The 16,914-nt window shown below is 40.2% G+C and overlaps 1 protein-coding gene across 2 annotated transcripts in view; it reads left to right on the top strand.

Annotated features, from left to right (window-relative positions):
- The window catches only part of LOC126253551 (sphingosine kinase 1-like), a 528,944-nt gene that overhangs the window by 500,999 nt on the left and 11,031 nt on the right, over positions 1 to 16,914 (top strand). For both annotated transcript variants that reach the window (XM_049954958.1, XM_049954957.1), the window contains 2 exons: positions 6,942 to 7,062; positions 10,007 to 10,296. In XM_049954958.1, coding sequence (XP_049810915.1) covers positions 6,942 to 7,062; positions 10,007 to 10,296 — 411 coding nt within the window. The remainder of the gene's footprint in view (positions 1 to 6,941; positions 7,063 to 10,006; positions 10,297 to 16,914) is intronic.

Raw genomic sequence — 16,914 nt, 5'->3', positions numbered from 1 at the left:
GGTGTCATTAAACCAAGAAATTTTCTACAAGTGTCACATTATCAGATGAACTCTTGCATTAAAATAATTTTTAAGTTTGCTCTATATTTTATTGGTACAGTAGAGCATAAGAGATATTCCATAAGGCTGCTTTTTGACAGCTGGAGAGTGTTCCTGGTTTCAGCCTCTTCCATCATTTCGTTGCCATACTTGCTTGCAACAATAAGATATTTATTTTGTTCTTAATAAGTTCTCATCACAAACCTCTACACTACGTTGTAGGAGATTTAGGAATGGCAGGCTGTGGGTTGCTGCCGGTGAAGCTGGAGGCCCAACAGCTGAGGAAGGTGTTGATGAATTGCAGTGCTGCTTTATTAACAACATATGCAATGGATAGCCATTGATCCCACTGGACTGTAGGTGTTGGCCCCTGGCTGCTGACCAGGTGCTTACCTGGTGTTATTTACCATGTCATTTTATAGGCTGGCAAGCTGGATGGTATGCAAGTCTATTGCATTCTGGTTAGTGTTTTCATTGGCTTGCAGCTGTTGCAAGGTTTCATTTTTTTTTCAGTATCCTCGGAGTCAGCTGTACCGAAAATGGTTTCTAATATGCATCTATCCAACTTCTACCCCTGGGACTATCTCCATGGTGTGGCAAAGCTGACACTGTAGTTGAGTAAAAGCTGGTATTCTCCCTGGATATCTCTGAACTCTGTCTTGTTAACTATAATAGCTTGTAGCTTGTCAAAAGTGCCTTCCAGCCATCTGATCTCGTTTCTTACTGCTCAGATATTGAAATCTAATCTTAAAGTCCACCAGTGGTCCAACATGATCACACCTGGCTGTCATATGAATAAAACTCATCCCGTGAAAGGATGCATCATCCTGCTCCATCTTAACAGACCCATTAGGATGACTGTTTTCATGCTTCTTTTCCCCATCATCCCAGGCTCCATGCTTGGTGCTGGAACTGCCTTTCTTTGCCCCAAGGCCAGACCACTCCATTCCCTAAGGGAAAGGGAAGCCTGGTGTTAGTTTATTGTCTTGGCTTGTGGCCAAAGTGCGTAGCGGTGCATCAGGTTAGTGACTGTGCTGCCCTTGTTTTCCTGCCTCTTTCTGTCTTTTTCTCCTGCTGATCTCGGAAACTTCTCCCTCCCAATCAGTGGAAGCTGCCGACAGGAGGTAGCAGATCTATGACACCTCCAAAATGGCACACTTGACTACTATGAACAATCAATGTATAGTTTGGAAGCTATAGCTTACATATACTGATGACAGCATCTCAGTCACCTGAAATGGCCCCTGATAGTGTCACGAATTTGTTTGTCATCCCTTTAGGTTTTCAAGAGTTGGTTAACATGACCCACTGGCCAACCAAATATTTTAGCAGTACAGCCTCTTTGGTATGGGCCCTCTCCTACCGCTCTAAAGCTTTCGTGTTCATTTTCTGCACATGTCAACAAAAAGTTTCTAAACATTTTGTAAACTCTTTTTATTTGTGAAACATTTCCCTCCTTGGGTGCTTTGACAAAATTAACAAATGATGGCTTCTTTCAATCAAAAATAACCTCATGATAGGAGAGCCACATGCTCTGATGGACTTTCAAATTGTACATCCCCATTACAATGGAAGTAGACAGTCGCAATCTGTGTGCTATGAATTAACGTAATAATTTAACATTTTACTTATTGTTCTGTGAACCCTCTCAGTACGGCCATTCATGAATGGTTGCAAGATACTGATCCGTAGTTTCTTAATACACATTAAGTGGCAAAAGTATTTCATTAGGTCAAACATAAAATTCATTAGCAACCATTGATTCACCAATTCATCCAGTGCATGAGCCATGGTTTTCGCATGTTGGTTAGACATGGCTATGATAGCTATAAAATGAGAGGAATGATTGGTAATTATGAGCACATATTGATTTCCTGTTGTTGTGTGGGGCAAATGGTCCACACATGTCAATTCCAATCACTTGAAAAGATTTATTAACTTCAGGTAGTTGTTATAATCCAATATTTTAGTGGCTTAGATCCACTCTTAGGGCACGTGGAATGCATTTCTTGATGTAATGCTCGGTATCTTGCTTGCGTGTCATCCACCAGTATGTTTTCACCACTCTGCGTTCTGTTGACCTATGTCTCACATGACTGGACATAATTGAGTCATGGGACTCTGTCAGTCCATCAGTTTGCAACCCACATCTTGTTTCCCTGTAAAGGAGACTGTCTTCCATGCAGAACTGGGCTGCCTTGTGAATCGCTGACAGTCTGAGTCACGACTCTGTACTTGTCTCCAAATGTTAGCATCAACACCAGCACATTCCACAGTGTGAATTTAGTGACTCAGGCTGTCTGCATTCACATGTGACTAGCCCAGACGATGTATCACTTCATAACAGAATTCACTACCTTGTCTTATTGCTGGCTGGATCTTCAAAGGACTAGTAGACACTGAAGTGCTGTGTGAATCCATAACCACCTTGGAACATCTGCCATACAAATAACATATTAATTATGTTACACTCAATATGAGTGCAAACATTTACTTCTCAGTTGTAAATAGTTTTTCTCAGCTGAACTTAGCTGCCTAGATACATATGCTAAGGGATGTTCATGCACATCAATTTCCTGACTCAGGATGCAGCCGAGAGTGAAGTTGCTCCAATCACAGGACAATATGAACAGTTTTTTGAAATTGGGAAAAACACAAACTGGAGATGAAGTTAATAAGCCTTTTAATGTTTGAAATTCTGCTTCACAGCTTTCATATTATTGAAATTTTACCCCATCTGCAATAACTATGTAAGCGATCTTGCAATTTCCACAAAGTGCAACACGTATTTTCAGCAGAAAGTCAGCAGGCCAAGATATGACAGTAATTCTATGAGGGTAATCCCAAAAGTAAGGTCTCCTATTTTTTTATAAGTACAGAACTCTCTTTGTGTGGCAGTTGGTCACTCTGTTATGAAGAGTGCTTCAAGCGCTGTGTGTAAACATGTGCACGCCACGCTGAGGTGCTCAGTCTTGGCTTGGCAGCCGTTGAGAATGCAGCTTGCGTTGGATGTTGCCACCAAGTGCGAATTGCATGCACTTATTCAGTTTTTGAACGCAAAGGGCACTGCGCCGATTGAAATCCATCGCCAATTGATGGAAGTGTATGGTGAGTCGTGCATGGATGTCAGAAATGTTCGTGGGTAGTGTAGAGAGTATGCAACTGATCGGACCGAAATTCACAAGATCGGACCGAAACTCGCTACGAACAAAGGAGCGGGAGACTGTCCTTTCTGAGGAGACAGTGTTGAAGGTTGAACAAAGCATGCGTGAAGATTGGCGGATCACCCTGGATGATCTCTGCACCTTGGTTCCTGAGGTTTCCCGAAGCACCGCTCACAGAATTTTAACGGAAAAATTGAACTACCGGAAGGCGTGCACTAGATGGGTGCCACGTCAACGAGTTGATACTTCCCGCGCATTTCTTCACTGCCTTTCAGCCGAACAGGACAACTTTCTGGACTCAATTGTCACGAGTGAGGAAACCTGGGCATACCACTTTACACCTGAGACTAAGCAACAACTTTCTGAACAGCATGGCGGCCAGCTGGTATGACATGGGCATACAAAATCTGCCACAGTGTCTACAAAAATGCATCGACAGAAATGGTGATTATGTCGAAAAATAGCTAAATGTTCAAGCTGTAAACTGATGTAAACCTTTGTAGAAATAAACAGGTCTATGTACTTATAAAAAAATAGGAGACCTTACTTTTGGGACTACCCTCGTTTACAGCTTCCACTAGATGAAGGACAGTGCTTATGTCATTCTGCCCAATGATGTGCCATAAATATGCACTTGAAGCAAAATAAAATGGCATTTCTGTAAAGTAAGTGGCTGTCTTCCTGAACATAATCAATCAAAAATTTCATACAAATATAGAAGATGTTGTAGAATGGCTTTAGCAAACTATTATATCATCTAGATAACACAAGACACTGTTTTGGCTTTAAACCATTCAGTACACCATCCAAAAGGCTCTTAAATGTCACTGGCACATTCTTTAGTCTGAAAGGCATGAACTGATACTGATGATGTCCAGACAGGGTGGAATCCGCAGTTTCTGTCCAATCTTTGGGTGCCACCCCCAACTGATGATATCTGGTGCTAAGGTCCTTAGTCATGAAGTACCTACATTGCCCTCAGATAATCTAGGATGTCACTTATTGTAGGCATAGGGTACATGATCTGAAACAATTTTCTCATTCAATAAACAGTTGTCACAACAGAATCTATAAACTGGTGAATTTTTCATACAGTGACCACAAATTCTGACTGTGGACTGGTACTACGTTCTGTGATGCCTTCCCTACTTCATTCCCTGTTGGAATAAGATGCTGGCATATTGGTGTGGCAGGCAGAGGTCCAGGAGTGTCAGATAGGTCTTTGTATCTACGAATTCCTGCAACAGCTTCCTCACACTTACTCTGTCTTTTCCCTGTAAATGTGCTACTTCTCCCTTCATTGTGGACAAACTGAAAGACTGTTCCAGTGTTGCACAGCGATGCAAGAATTTATTTTCCAATTTGTCCTCATCCACTGTTTCTAAATTAGCTGCCTGTACACTATGTGGTAGTTCCCCATCCTCAGGGCTGAAATTATCGATACATAATAGTACTACTTTCTGTCCTTTACTTTCCTGAGCATGGGACGAGCTACATCAGAGAAAACACTGAATTATATAAAAACAAAGATGATGTGACTTACCAAACGAAAGCGCTGGCACGTCGATAGACACACAAACAAACACAAACATACACACAAAATTCAAGCTTTCGCAACAAACTGTTGCCTCATCAGGAAAGAGGGAAGGAGAGGGAAAGACGAAAGGATGTGGGTTTTAAGGGAGAGGGTAAGGAGTCATTCCAATCCCGGGAGCGGAAAGACTTACCTTAGGGGGAAAAAAGGACGGGTATACACTCGCACACACACACATATCCATCCACACATATACAGACACAAGCAGACATATATCACTTGGGTTGGTAGAGAACGATGTGCACATAGGTTAGGTGGTTGTGTTGCCACCAAAACACGTTAAAGGATGGAGAGATTCGGGAAAATTTCGAAAAAAACGGCGTGTAAATGTGTTAAAAAGAGTGGTTTTGTGGTGGCAGATTATGAAAATGAGGCTAACAATAGTCTGGCGAAGAAATAATGACGTTAAAACCTGTGGGAAGCGGCTAAAAATTATCAGTGATGTGGGAAGAACGGAAATGGAAATAAAGCGAAAGTTATCAGAACTAGACGAAAAGGTTGTTTAATAGCTGAAATGAACTGTTTGTGGACTAGAAATGGTGGATTTCATAGCAGCGGTAGTGTTGAAAGCAGAAAAAAATTTTTGGTTATGGTTTGGAAGTGGGTGACTTATTATTGAGTCTATATAGGCGGGATAAAATTGTATAGTAGATTACGGTAAAAAGGAGAAGGTGAATACAAAGTGAAACTACTGGCACAAACAAAAAGAGAAAATAAGATGACAGAAAAGATTTCGAAATACAACAGTGACAATAACAAACGTAATTGTTGGGTTCAAATTAATGATATAAATTGATAGAGGGAAACATTCCACATGGGAAAAATATATCTAAAAACAAAGATGATGTGACTTACCAAACGAAAGCGCTGGCACGTCGATAGACACACAAACAAACACAAACATAAACACAAAATTCAAGCTTTCGCAACAAACTGTTGCCTCATCAGGAAAGAGGGAAGGAGAGGGAAAGACGAAAGGATGTGGGTTTTAAGGGAGAGGGTAAGGAGTCATTCCAATCCCGGGAGCGGAAAGACTTACCTTAGGGGGAAAAAAGGACGGGTATACACTCGCACACACACACAAATCCATCCACACATATACAGACATGCTGCTTGTGTCTGTATATGTGTGGATGGATATGTGTGTGTGTGCGAGTGTATACCCGTCCTTTTTTCCCCCTAGGGTAAGTCTTTCCGCTCCCGGGATTGGAATGACTCCTTACCCTCTCCCTTAAAACCCACATCCTTTCGTCTTTCCCTCTCCTTCCCTCTTTCCTGATGAGGCAACAGTTTGTTGCGAAAGCTTGAATTTTGTGTGTATGTTTGTGTTTGTTTGTGTGTCTATCGACGTGCCAGCGCTTTCGTTTGGTAAGTCACATCATCTTTGTTTTTAGATATATTTTTCCCACGTGGAATGTTTCCCTCTATCAATTTATATGGATCCACAGTACACAATGAATTTAGCAACAGATCATCTTCCGTTTCAACCCAGATCAACCTTTCATACGATATCCCATGAACTAACAGTTTATGCGGCTCCCTTTGTCCTGGAGGTGTGCCTTGGGACAGTGATGATTTACCGGCCCTACAACCAAGATGAAACAGAGTCCCATCTAGCTCTATAATACACCGCCAACCCTTCCACTGATCACATGATAGTGTGTCATTAGTGGGTTATGCCAAAGTCTCTGGTCATTACCATATTTTGTAAGGTATTGGTGGCTAGGTGTCATAAGAGGCAGGAGGTCACTTGCAGTAACCGTTCGGAGCTGTCCAGGTGTACGGTCTGATGTAACAGTACTTGGCAGGGTGATAGCCACTGCTGTGTGTCCCTGATTCTGCACCCAGTAGCTTCCCCTGGCCCAACCTCTGTATCAAGTCTTGGGTTTCTACAGTACACTCATATTAAAAAAAAGAAAAAAAAAGAAACAAAGAAGAATCTGAATAATGACATTTCTCAACACTGTCACATGAGACTATTGTCTTGAATCCCATTGCTTCTGCATGCAGCATGGAATTACATTTTAACTTCTTATTTCTTCTTACTTTATTTTATTTGCCTATATTGCTAGGCTTGTTATCCCATAAGTCAACCAATTTTCTTCATATTGTACAGAAAAGTAATGAAGTATTTTGTCTTGCAGATAATGTTCTCATTCCTATCTGTTGGGTGGGGATTGCTGTCCGATATTGATATTGAATCAGAGAAGCTGCGAGCTATTGGAGGCCAGAGGTTTACTGTATGGAGTGTGGCTAGGCTAATAGGTAAGAGAAAGTCAAAGTTTTCAATGAATTTCTATTAAATGAACAGTTTGTGCATCGAAGGGACAAAATAATTTTGACGCTATTTAACATGTAAGTATAGATACTACATGACATTCTTTGTACAGAGCTAGAGTATAGTCTTGCATGTCAAGAGACTGACTAGGTACATAGAGTATGAATTTAGAGATATAAAGCAGGCTATAACACAAAACTGGCATATCTTACCAATCAACATAGAATTATTAAGATAAAATGTATTTATGAGTTATGAGAATGCCAATATGTACATTTTTTCATCCCAATAATCAAATTAAGGTTCATAAAATTATCAGATCACTCACTGATTCCTCCAATATTAACTACAAGGTGCCCACAATTAAAGTTCCAATTTTAAAACATTTTAGAAAGAGAACCATCACTCAGATGAACAGCATATTATTGACGCTGGGGGAAACATCATGGAACAAAAAAAAGTAACAAAACTTTTACCAATAGATGGCACTGCAAAGGTCTTAACGTAAATGGGGTCGCTCACAAATGATAGATTAATCATAGTAAAACGGCTATGATTTGAGTTACATATTACACCATCTGTACTCTTCAGTGTGCATGACTGCACAGTTTTGGTTGTGAGCAGTTGTGGCACTGCTAGTTAAGTAAGCCCATCACCATGGCAAGGTCATTCCACATCAAAAGGAAAAACTAGGTTTTTAATTGTCCTGAGGCCAAAATCCACATAAAAAGCAAAATGACATTGGTTTTTAATTGTCCTGGGGCCAAAAACTTCATAAAAAACAAAATGACATTGGTTCCTAACTGTTATTAGACTGACACAATACATGTTCAACATGATATCCACTGTTTTCTTGAAAATTGAAATCAAGAAATAGCATGTTCCACACCAGACCGGGGTGTGACATTCAGAATGCACTGTCCAGTGCCTGCCTTTGGTTCAGCTATGTTTGTGACTGGAACACTGAGCACTACATCTTTCACATAACTGCACAATCAGAAGTCATCTGGGTTAAAATCTGGTGATCTGGATGGCCAGGCTGTAGGGAAATTATGGCTGCTAATTCTAGCATTTCCGAAATGCCTCTGCAGCAGTTGCTTCACTGGCTGTACAATGTGCAAAGGAGTGCCATACTGCATGAAAATGATCATACCCCCACATCCACACTGTTGAATACTTGCAACGGTATTGGTGCACAAAAGACTTTCACGGTATTTGCCAGTGATGGTACAGGTAACACGAACTGCAAGACTCATCTCAAAAAATGATGCCATCAACTTGCACCACAGAGACACTTTTGCAGAATGAAGTTGAACTAGTTGACGTATGGGCAGATTTTCTGTTGCACATTTTCTGCAATTTTGGATATTGACATGTCCTTGGAGACGGAAATGGGCATCGTCTGTTCATAGAATGTTCCTTGGCCATTCATTGTCCACTTCCATGTGAGCAAGAAATTCTGGAGTGAATCATTTGTGCTGCTGGCTGGTTGGCAGAAAGCAACTACAGAACATGGGTGATTTTGTATGGATAGCAATTCTGGATGTTTAATAGAATTTTATGCACTGTGCTCACAGGCATGTACAACCTTTGGGCACTTCCCTGTGCACTGCATGTTTGCACACCACTACTCAGGCCCTCCTACAGTGCTGTGGCCACATATTTGACAGATTTCAGATTCAACTGCTTTTCTCCTTCTGCAGCATTGCACTTCAAAAAACCTTTCTTTTCAAATTTTGTAATCATTTTCTCCAGATCATTAGCAGACATCAGACCAATGCCTTTTTTCATACCACTGAGTGGCCAGGACTTCTGGAGGACTACTGGTACACAGTCACTGTTCTTATAAAAGAGATATACCAGCATTGCATGATCCTTCAAGGAGATAGTCATGTTGAGCCTTGTGCTGTGCATCTGTTGGTGTGCATATTCTGTTGCTCATGGTGCATCTGTTGGTCAAATTTTCGTTTTTTTTTTTCTTTCCTTTTTTTCGTGTGACTTTTCTCCCTATGTCAGTATTATGCTGTTAAAATTTGACATCATTCTGAGCAGTAGTTCTCTTTCTACAGCATTTTAAAATTGGAACTTTAATTATGGGCATCCTGTATATTATTCACTTATATAAGTAATTCAAAGAGGCAGACAAACTCTCCTTTCATGATTGTGTGTGCAATAGTAAAGCACCATATCGCAAAGTTGTTTTATTCCCTTGTCTCTTCCCACTACCTCTTTGCTACTACTTCCCTCTGTACTCCCTCTCTTACTGTTTTTCCACTAACATAATAGACCTGTTTCTCCCCTCTCTTAACAGATCTGCCCCACTCCTTTAACATTGCTCTTACTACTGCTCTCACATTGTCTTATTCCCTTTCCCCATATTGTATGCCCACTCACCCTCTCTGCATCCCCACTCTCAGACTTTCTATCCTCCTGCTCTTCGCTTTCTGTTCCTATTCACCCATCCTCTTCTTCCACCTGCACTCTCGTAACTATCTCTATAAACTTTTCTGCCTTTCCATTCCTTACCTCCCCATATGCCTATCATTCTCATATATCTTTCCATTTTCCTCCCTATCCATTCACCTTTGTCACCTTCTCCCTTCCTCTTTTTCTTGCTTCTGCTTTATCTCCAATTTTCCTTCCCCCTCATCCCACATCATTGTCCCTCAAATACCTCCCTCCAGCCAAACTCGCACATCTCCTCTGCCTTCTCTATTCCTTGCCTCCTTCTCTAATGTTTGCATCCTCTTCTCTCCACTTGAATTATTTCAAACTGATAGGTTCTTATTCACCATATCCTTTTCAAATATGTAAGTTATCTAATTTGTATAAATTATATCTTATAAAATTAAAATAGTTAACTGAAACAATAAAAAATCTAGGTAGCTGTTACATGTGACTAAGAACATTTGACTTCTGACCTGTCTGCAGGGCTGCGGACTTATCGTGGTCGTCTGTCATATGAGCCAGTTGAAGATGGCCTGTCAGATGATAAGAACCGCATACGACCCAGTGAAGCACTTCTCACACGGAGTTCAAGCCATTACCCCACTGAAACAGTCTCTACAATGAGAGAACACACAAATGGTGTCCCTTCAGAAGGGCGTCTGCAGGCCATGCATGCCAGTCGGAGTTTTGATTTTGGTGCGCTTCCTGATGATTTCCTGGATGAACCAGACACTCTCACCGATTCTCTTAGCTTGGAGACAGCGGTGTCTCAGGTACATATTGCTTTATTTTTTTGTTGTTTTCTTCAATATTACCTTACGGAAAGTACAATAAAGTAAACTTTTTTCCCTTAAGGTTATTGTGTTCATTGTGAATGACTGTTTTATTTATCAAGTTTTCTTCCACTGAGGCTGTTGTTATAAAATTTTTGATACACAAATCATTACGGACTAAATTTAAAACTCAAGCCTTCAAATATCATTACCATTGCCCTCATCATCAGGAAACAAAAATACGTCTGCCAATTTGTGTCCATGGTTCTCTTTCTATGTACATAGCCATTTGCTTCCATTTCCATAAGGGCAGTCCAGAGGTATTCTAAACTATGGCCACTGCCCGTATTGCTGTCTATAGTTATGACATCCAAAATGAGAGTGGAGCCATCCCCAGCATCAATGCAATGTTTATATTGCCTTCTGTTCTGTTGTTTCACTATCAGCACCCTGTTCTATGTATTAAGTATATTTCTATTGACAGAAGATTTTTAGGTTGACTCTATAGCACTGCTGATATTTACATTGTGTGAATACTGATGAGCTTGCCGCTTTGTATTTTCAGTTTGATTTTTTAGTGTAAAGTGGGTAACGTGACTTGAAAAAGGTGTGCACTAGATTCTGCAGAGGGAATTAAGAGAAAAAGTAGTGGCTCGTATAACAAGTGTATGTCTTAGTGAAATATTAGAGAACTTGTGTCCTTTGTGCAAATATTTAGGAAAGAATGAGCATGTTATAATAGTAAATAGGTTAGGAAACAGTATTGAGAGTGATCTGGTAAGGGTAGTTTCACAAAAAATCATACAAATGTTGAGATTACTCCTGATATGAAGTGTTATGGTCAGTATCAGTTGAACAACTCTGTGTGTCAGGCAAACAGAGTTAGATCAATTGCATCTGTCAGTTATGGAATTTAACATAATGTTATGGGCAGTAGGATTTTATATGTCATGGCATGTATCTCAACATAATAGAGAAATGAAGTGTTGCTACTTACATTAAACATATTGATTGTATTGTATAGTATGTTAACCGGGGACCTAGAAACGACGGAGAGGCTCTGTCCCTGCCGTAGCCGCAGTGGTCCACAACCCCACTATGACTACCACAGTCTACTTCACCCCTCCGCCGCCCCACACCAAACCCAGAGTTATTGTGCGGTTCGGCCCCCGATGTACCTCCCCAAGGGACATCTCACATCAGCTGAGTGTAACCCCTATGTTTGCGTGGTAGAGTAATGGTGACGTACACGTACGTGGAGAACTTGTTTGCGCAGCAATTGCCGACAGAGTGTAGCTGAGGCGGAATAAGGGGAACCAGCCCGCATTCGCCGAGGCAGATGGAAAGCTGTCTAAAAACCATCCACAGACTGCCTGGCTCACCAGACCTCGATACAAGTGCACCGGGCAGATTCGTGCCGGGGACCAGGTGCTCCTTTCCACTCCGGAAAAACATATTGATACTCTTAGATTTTGCAGTGATCATCATTTTAAAGCTTTTATGTAGAAATGTAAATACATGAAAATCAGTAGTAACAGTAACAATATACAAAGTTCTAGCTATTGTGCTATTCATAAAACTGTTTGATGCATTATTAATTCTTTTTTGACTTCTAAACAGTATGAAATAATATCAAGGCTTAAATTTAAATTTTCATGAGCATATTTATTCCGCAGATATACTTGGACATCTTACCACATCATATAATCAAATTCCCCTCATAAAATTTGCAGCTAAAATTATAGGAAACAGCATATTGCTGTTGAAAAAAAGTTTATAAATTCATTGAGCTTGTATAGAAATGATATAAATCATATAGTTAATAGCATCTCATATGATGATACTCAGTTGGTGATGTTTAATGTCAAGGTGCATGATATAAATGACAATAATTGGAAAACTGCAGTGGGAAGAAAATAAAACAGTGAGAGAAGTAATGCTGTAACAGGCAATTGTCTCAAACTCCATTCATGGATTCTATTTCAAAACATTGAGAAACTGGAGTGCTTTTACCATCAAAAGCTTGAACAGTGATCATAAAATGCAAAAAGTAGATAATTGAAATAGTTGTTCTTATAAGAGCATGAATGAAAAGTATAAAAGGTACCACATTAGCCACAGACTCAGACAGGACAATATGTCAAGGAAGTCTGTTATCACTCAGGCAATCAACATTGTCATCTTTTATGAGCTCAGTGCTGACAGAGCACCTCAAGGTGGCCCTCTAGAGCAGGCCTGTTTACTGATCTGCTCATGTGCACTGGGTTGTGCGCACATGACAGCAGTGAGAAACCAGTTGGCCCACAGCAACATATGGTGGGGAAAGGAGGAGTGAGGGTAAGGTAGGGGAGGTTGGTATCAGAACAAGGTAGCTTCACTCTTCACAATGAGTCTTAAATGCGTTTTAGATGGATATGTGCCAAGTAAAACTGTGAGAGACGGGAAAAACCCACCGTGGTACAACAACAAAGTTAGGAAACTACTGCGAAAGCAAAGAGAGCTTCACTCCAAGTTTAAACGCAGCCAAAACCTCTCAAACAGAAGCTAAACGATGTCAAAGTTAGCGTAAGGAGGGCTATGCGTGAAGCGTTCAGTGAATTCGAAAGTAAAATTCTATGTACCGACTTGACAGAAAATCCTAGGAAGTTCTGGTCTTACGTTAAATCAGTAAGTGGCTCGAAACAGCATATCCAGACACTCCGGGATGATAATGGCATTGAAACAGAGGATGACACGCGTAAAGCTGAAATACTAAACACCTTTTTCCAAAGCTGTTTCACAGAGGAAGACCGCACTGCAGTTCCTTCTCTAAATCCTCGCACAAACGAAAAAATGGCTGACATCGAAATAAGTGTCCAAGGAATAGAAAAGCAACTGGAATCACTCAACAGAGGAAAGTCCACTGGACCTGATGGGATACCAATTCGATTCTACACAGAGTACGCGAAAGAACTTGCCCCCTTTCTGACAGCCGTGTACCGCAAGTCTCTAGAGGAACGGAAGGTTCCAAATGATTGGAAAAGAGCACAGGTAGTCCCAGTCTTCAAGAAGGGTCGTCGAGCAGATGCGCAAAACTATAGACCTATATTTCTGACGTCGATCTGTTGTAGAATTTTAGAACATGTTTTTTGCTCGAGTATCATGTCGTTTTTGGAAACCCAGAATCTACTATGTAGTAATTAACATGGATTCTGGAAACAGCGATCGTGTGAGACCCAACTCGCTTTATTTGTTCATGAGACCCAGAAAATATTAGATACAGGCTCTCAGGTAGATGCTATTTTTCTTGACTTCCGGAAGGCGTTCGATACAGTTCCGCACTGTTGCCTGATAAACAAAGTAAGAGCCTACGGAATATCAGACCAGCTGTGTGGCTGGATTGAAGAGTTTTTAGCAAACAGAACACAGCATGTTGTTATCAATGGAGAGACGTCTACAGACGTTAAAGTAACCTCTGGCGTGCCACAGGGGAGTGTTATGGGACCATTGCTTTTCACAATATATATAAATGACCTAGTAAATAGTGTCGGAAGTTCCATGCGGCTTTTCGTGGATGATGCTGTAGTATACAGAGAAGTTGCAGCATTAGAAAATTGTAGCGAAATGCAGGAAGATCTGCAGCGGATAGGCACTTGGTGCAGGGAGTGGCAACTGTCCCTTAACATAGACAAATGTAATGTATTGCGAATACATAGAAATAAGGATCCTTTATTGTATGATTATATGATAGCGGAACAAACACTGGTAGCAGTTACTTCTGTAAAATATCTGGGAGTATGTGTGCGGAACGATTTGAAGTGGAATGATCATATAAAATTAATTGTTGGTAAGGCGGATACCAGGTTGAGATTCATTGGGAGAGTGCTTAGAAAATGTAGTCCATCAACAAAGGAGGTGGCTTACAAAACACTCGTTTGACCTATACTTGAGTATTGCTCATCAGTGTGGGATCCGTACCAGATCGGGTTGACGGAGGTGATAGAGAAGATCCAAAGAAGAGCGGCGCGTTTTGTCACAGGGTTATTTGGTAACCATGATAGCGTTACGGAGATGTTTAATAAACTCAAGACTCTGCAAGAGAGGCGCTCTGCATCGCGGTGTAGCTTGCTCGCCAGGTTTCGAGAGGGTGCGTTTCTGGATGAGGTATCAAATATATTGCTTCTCCCTACTTATACCTCCCGAGGGGATCATGAATGTAAAATTAGAGAGATTAGAGCGCGCACGGAGGCCTTCAGACAGTCGTTCTTCCCGCGAACCATACGCGACTGGAACAGGAAAGGGAGGTAATGACAGTGGCACATAAAGTGCCCTCCGCCACACACCGTTGGGTGGCTTGCGGAGTATAAATCTAGATGTAGATGTAGAATTCTGCAGCCAATAATGTTATGTTATTCGTAAATGTATCGCTTCATGGCCACTCATTAACGCATTTTGTGGCAAATTTATTTTTATGATTGTTATATTGATGAGAAATGACAATCAAATGAAACATCTCTTTTTAATATTTTGAAGAAGTTCTTCACTTCAGCGAAGTACAGAACATCAGATTTCTTAAGACCGATGGAGCCCAATAAGGAATGACATTTTAGGACAAAATGTAAACTGACAGACTTGATTTCATTGCCGTTTTCTTTATACGTTACACATAGAAGCAAGAAATTTCTAATTTTGCTTTTAACTAAAGTATCACTGACTGGTACCACTTTTGAGTACTGCTAATTCAAAGACAAGCTTTTAACTTAAAAGTCTGTCAGTGAGTTTTTTGGGTAAGGTTTCATTCTTTTTGTCATGGAAAAAAGTTGCTTGCACAAGTATGCAGACCAAAACAATGACATAATCATTGCTGCAGGTTTGTTAAGTCATGGAAGTTTATGATGAGGAAATAAAACACTGCGAGATTAGTTTTGTAATGAAACTTATAACACAACTGTCACACTTTAGGTCTAAAAGTTCTAACTATAGCTCAGTTTCAGTATTGTCAACATCAACTAAAAATCAGTGAAACTGCACAATGCTGTGCAAACTGGAAAGCAGTAAGGTAACTTGCTTGAACTGCAGATTCATTTGTTGAGATCCCTCCTGAAAATGAAAATATATTTTCATAGTGGAAACGTTGGGATAAATTATACAGATGATTATTTCTCTGTTTCCACATGATTAATACTTTCTTTAGTCACATTACGTAATAGTGCTTTCTTTAATTTTTGCTTCTCCCTTCTTGCTCTTCACTTTTGTAAGTTTCCAGAATCCTTTACACCGAAGATATTGCAATTTTTTTCATTGTGTTCAGAGCTTTGAAATTAATTAAGCATATTCAGATATCATTACATACCATTAATGTATAGCAATCTGGCTCTGACATGTTCTAAATTGATGTTCATCTGTCTGACCATCATTTTGAATTTTCTAACCCAGCCATCACGCTACTTTTCATGTTGTAAAACCGCTGCTCTCCACTTGGTATGCTGTGCCATAAATATATAATTATTTTCATCTGTAAGGCTACGCCAAACGTAACTGTGGTCATTCCTTTGAAGGCAGCGCATTGGTTGCACTTCCTCTGTGCTATGTAATGATGTCAGACCACCCCATTTTTCTGCTAGTGCTCACTCCCCAGGCAGCAAGCGAACTAGAGTGCTCTTGCCCGGGTAGCCACACCCTGAACAGAACTGCTCTTCAGCTGACCTTGAAGAAAATTGACATAAAAATCCACATTCTTAGGATTATCTAACAAAATGTTTAAAGCATTATATGAAGTTGATCTATTTAAACAATATCTCAGATAACAGAAAGTGGAACGTTAAGACCCAAAAATTGTAGATGTTGGAGTATGAGGGTATCTCCTAAGCCACCAACCATTTGAAACTGCAGGAGAGAGACAACACTTGTAAATGAATATCAGTCGCTGAAGATTCCAGCATTCAGACCAATCTTTGTTATTGATAAAACAGGTATTAAGTCACATTTCCACTTAATGTGATTCCACTCAAGAGATTGAGTGTTATGTTAGATGGTGTACATCCCATCTAGGTCTTCATCCATGGCAAAAGAGAAGCCAAATGTGATGTTAAGGAACTCTGTTTTATTTAATATAAATCATTGTTTCTAATGAACGTCTCATGTTTTGGGAGTTACAGCCAAAATTATGAGTATCATCATGAAAGAAAATTCTGATGAAGGGGAAAAAAGCTTTGACAATGTTGTTGGCTTTACATACAATTACACAATTTTATTTTGATTGCATTGTCTTTGTGGCCAGTGTTTCCTGTCTTTATTGTAAAAAATTGACGTCTATGATGGTATCCAGCTGGAGACAATTGTTTTTCTCTTGGTCATAGCTTTGAAAGCATGATCATGCAATGTATGATTGGAGGCGCAGAAAAGAAAATCACTACTGTTTAGATGAGAACTGTAGTGAAGATAAGAAAATTACTTTCAGCTGGAAATCATTACCATGAATAGGCAATGCATTTTTCAGCATTTTGCAATGTACATGTGTACTCATGGTTATGCTGTAAGGCATAAACTCCTTGCCGAGTCTGTAACACCATGTGTGAGCTCTTCCAAGTTACAGAAATTATCCAACATAGTCTTTTCTGGCAACAATTAGTTGCTTCA

Source organism: Schistocerca nitens, chromosome 4 (assembly GCF_023898315.1).
Source record: "Schistocerca nitens isolate TAMUIC-IGC-003100 chromosome 4, iqSchNite1.1, whole genome shotgun sequence".
Lineage (NCBI taxonomy): Eukaryota > Metazoa > Arthropoda > Insecta > Orthoptera > Acrididae > Schistocerca > Schistocerca nitens.
Note: the sequence above shows the minus strand (reverse complement) of the source record. Positions and strands in the feature narration are given on the sequence as shown.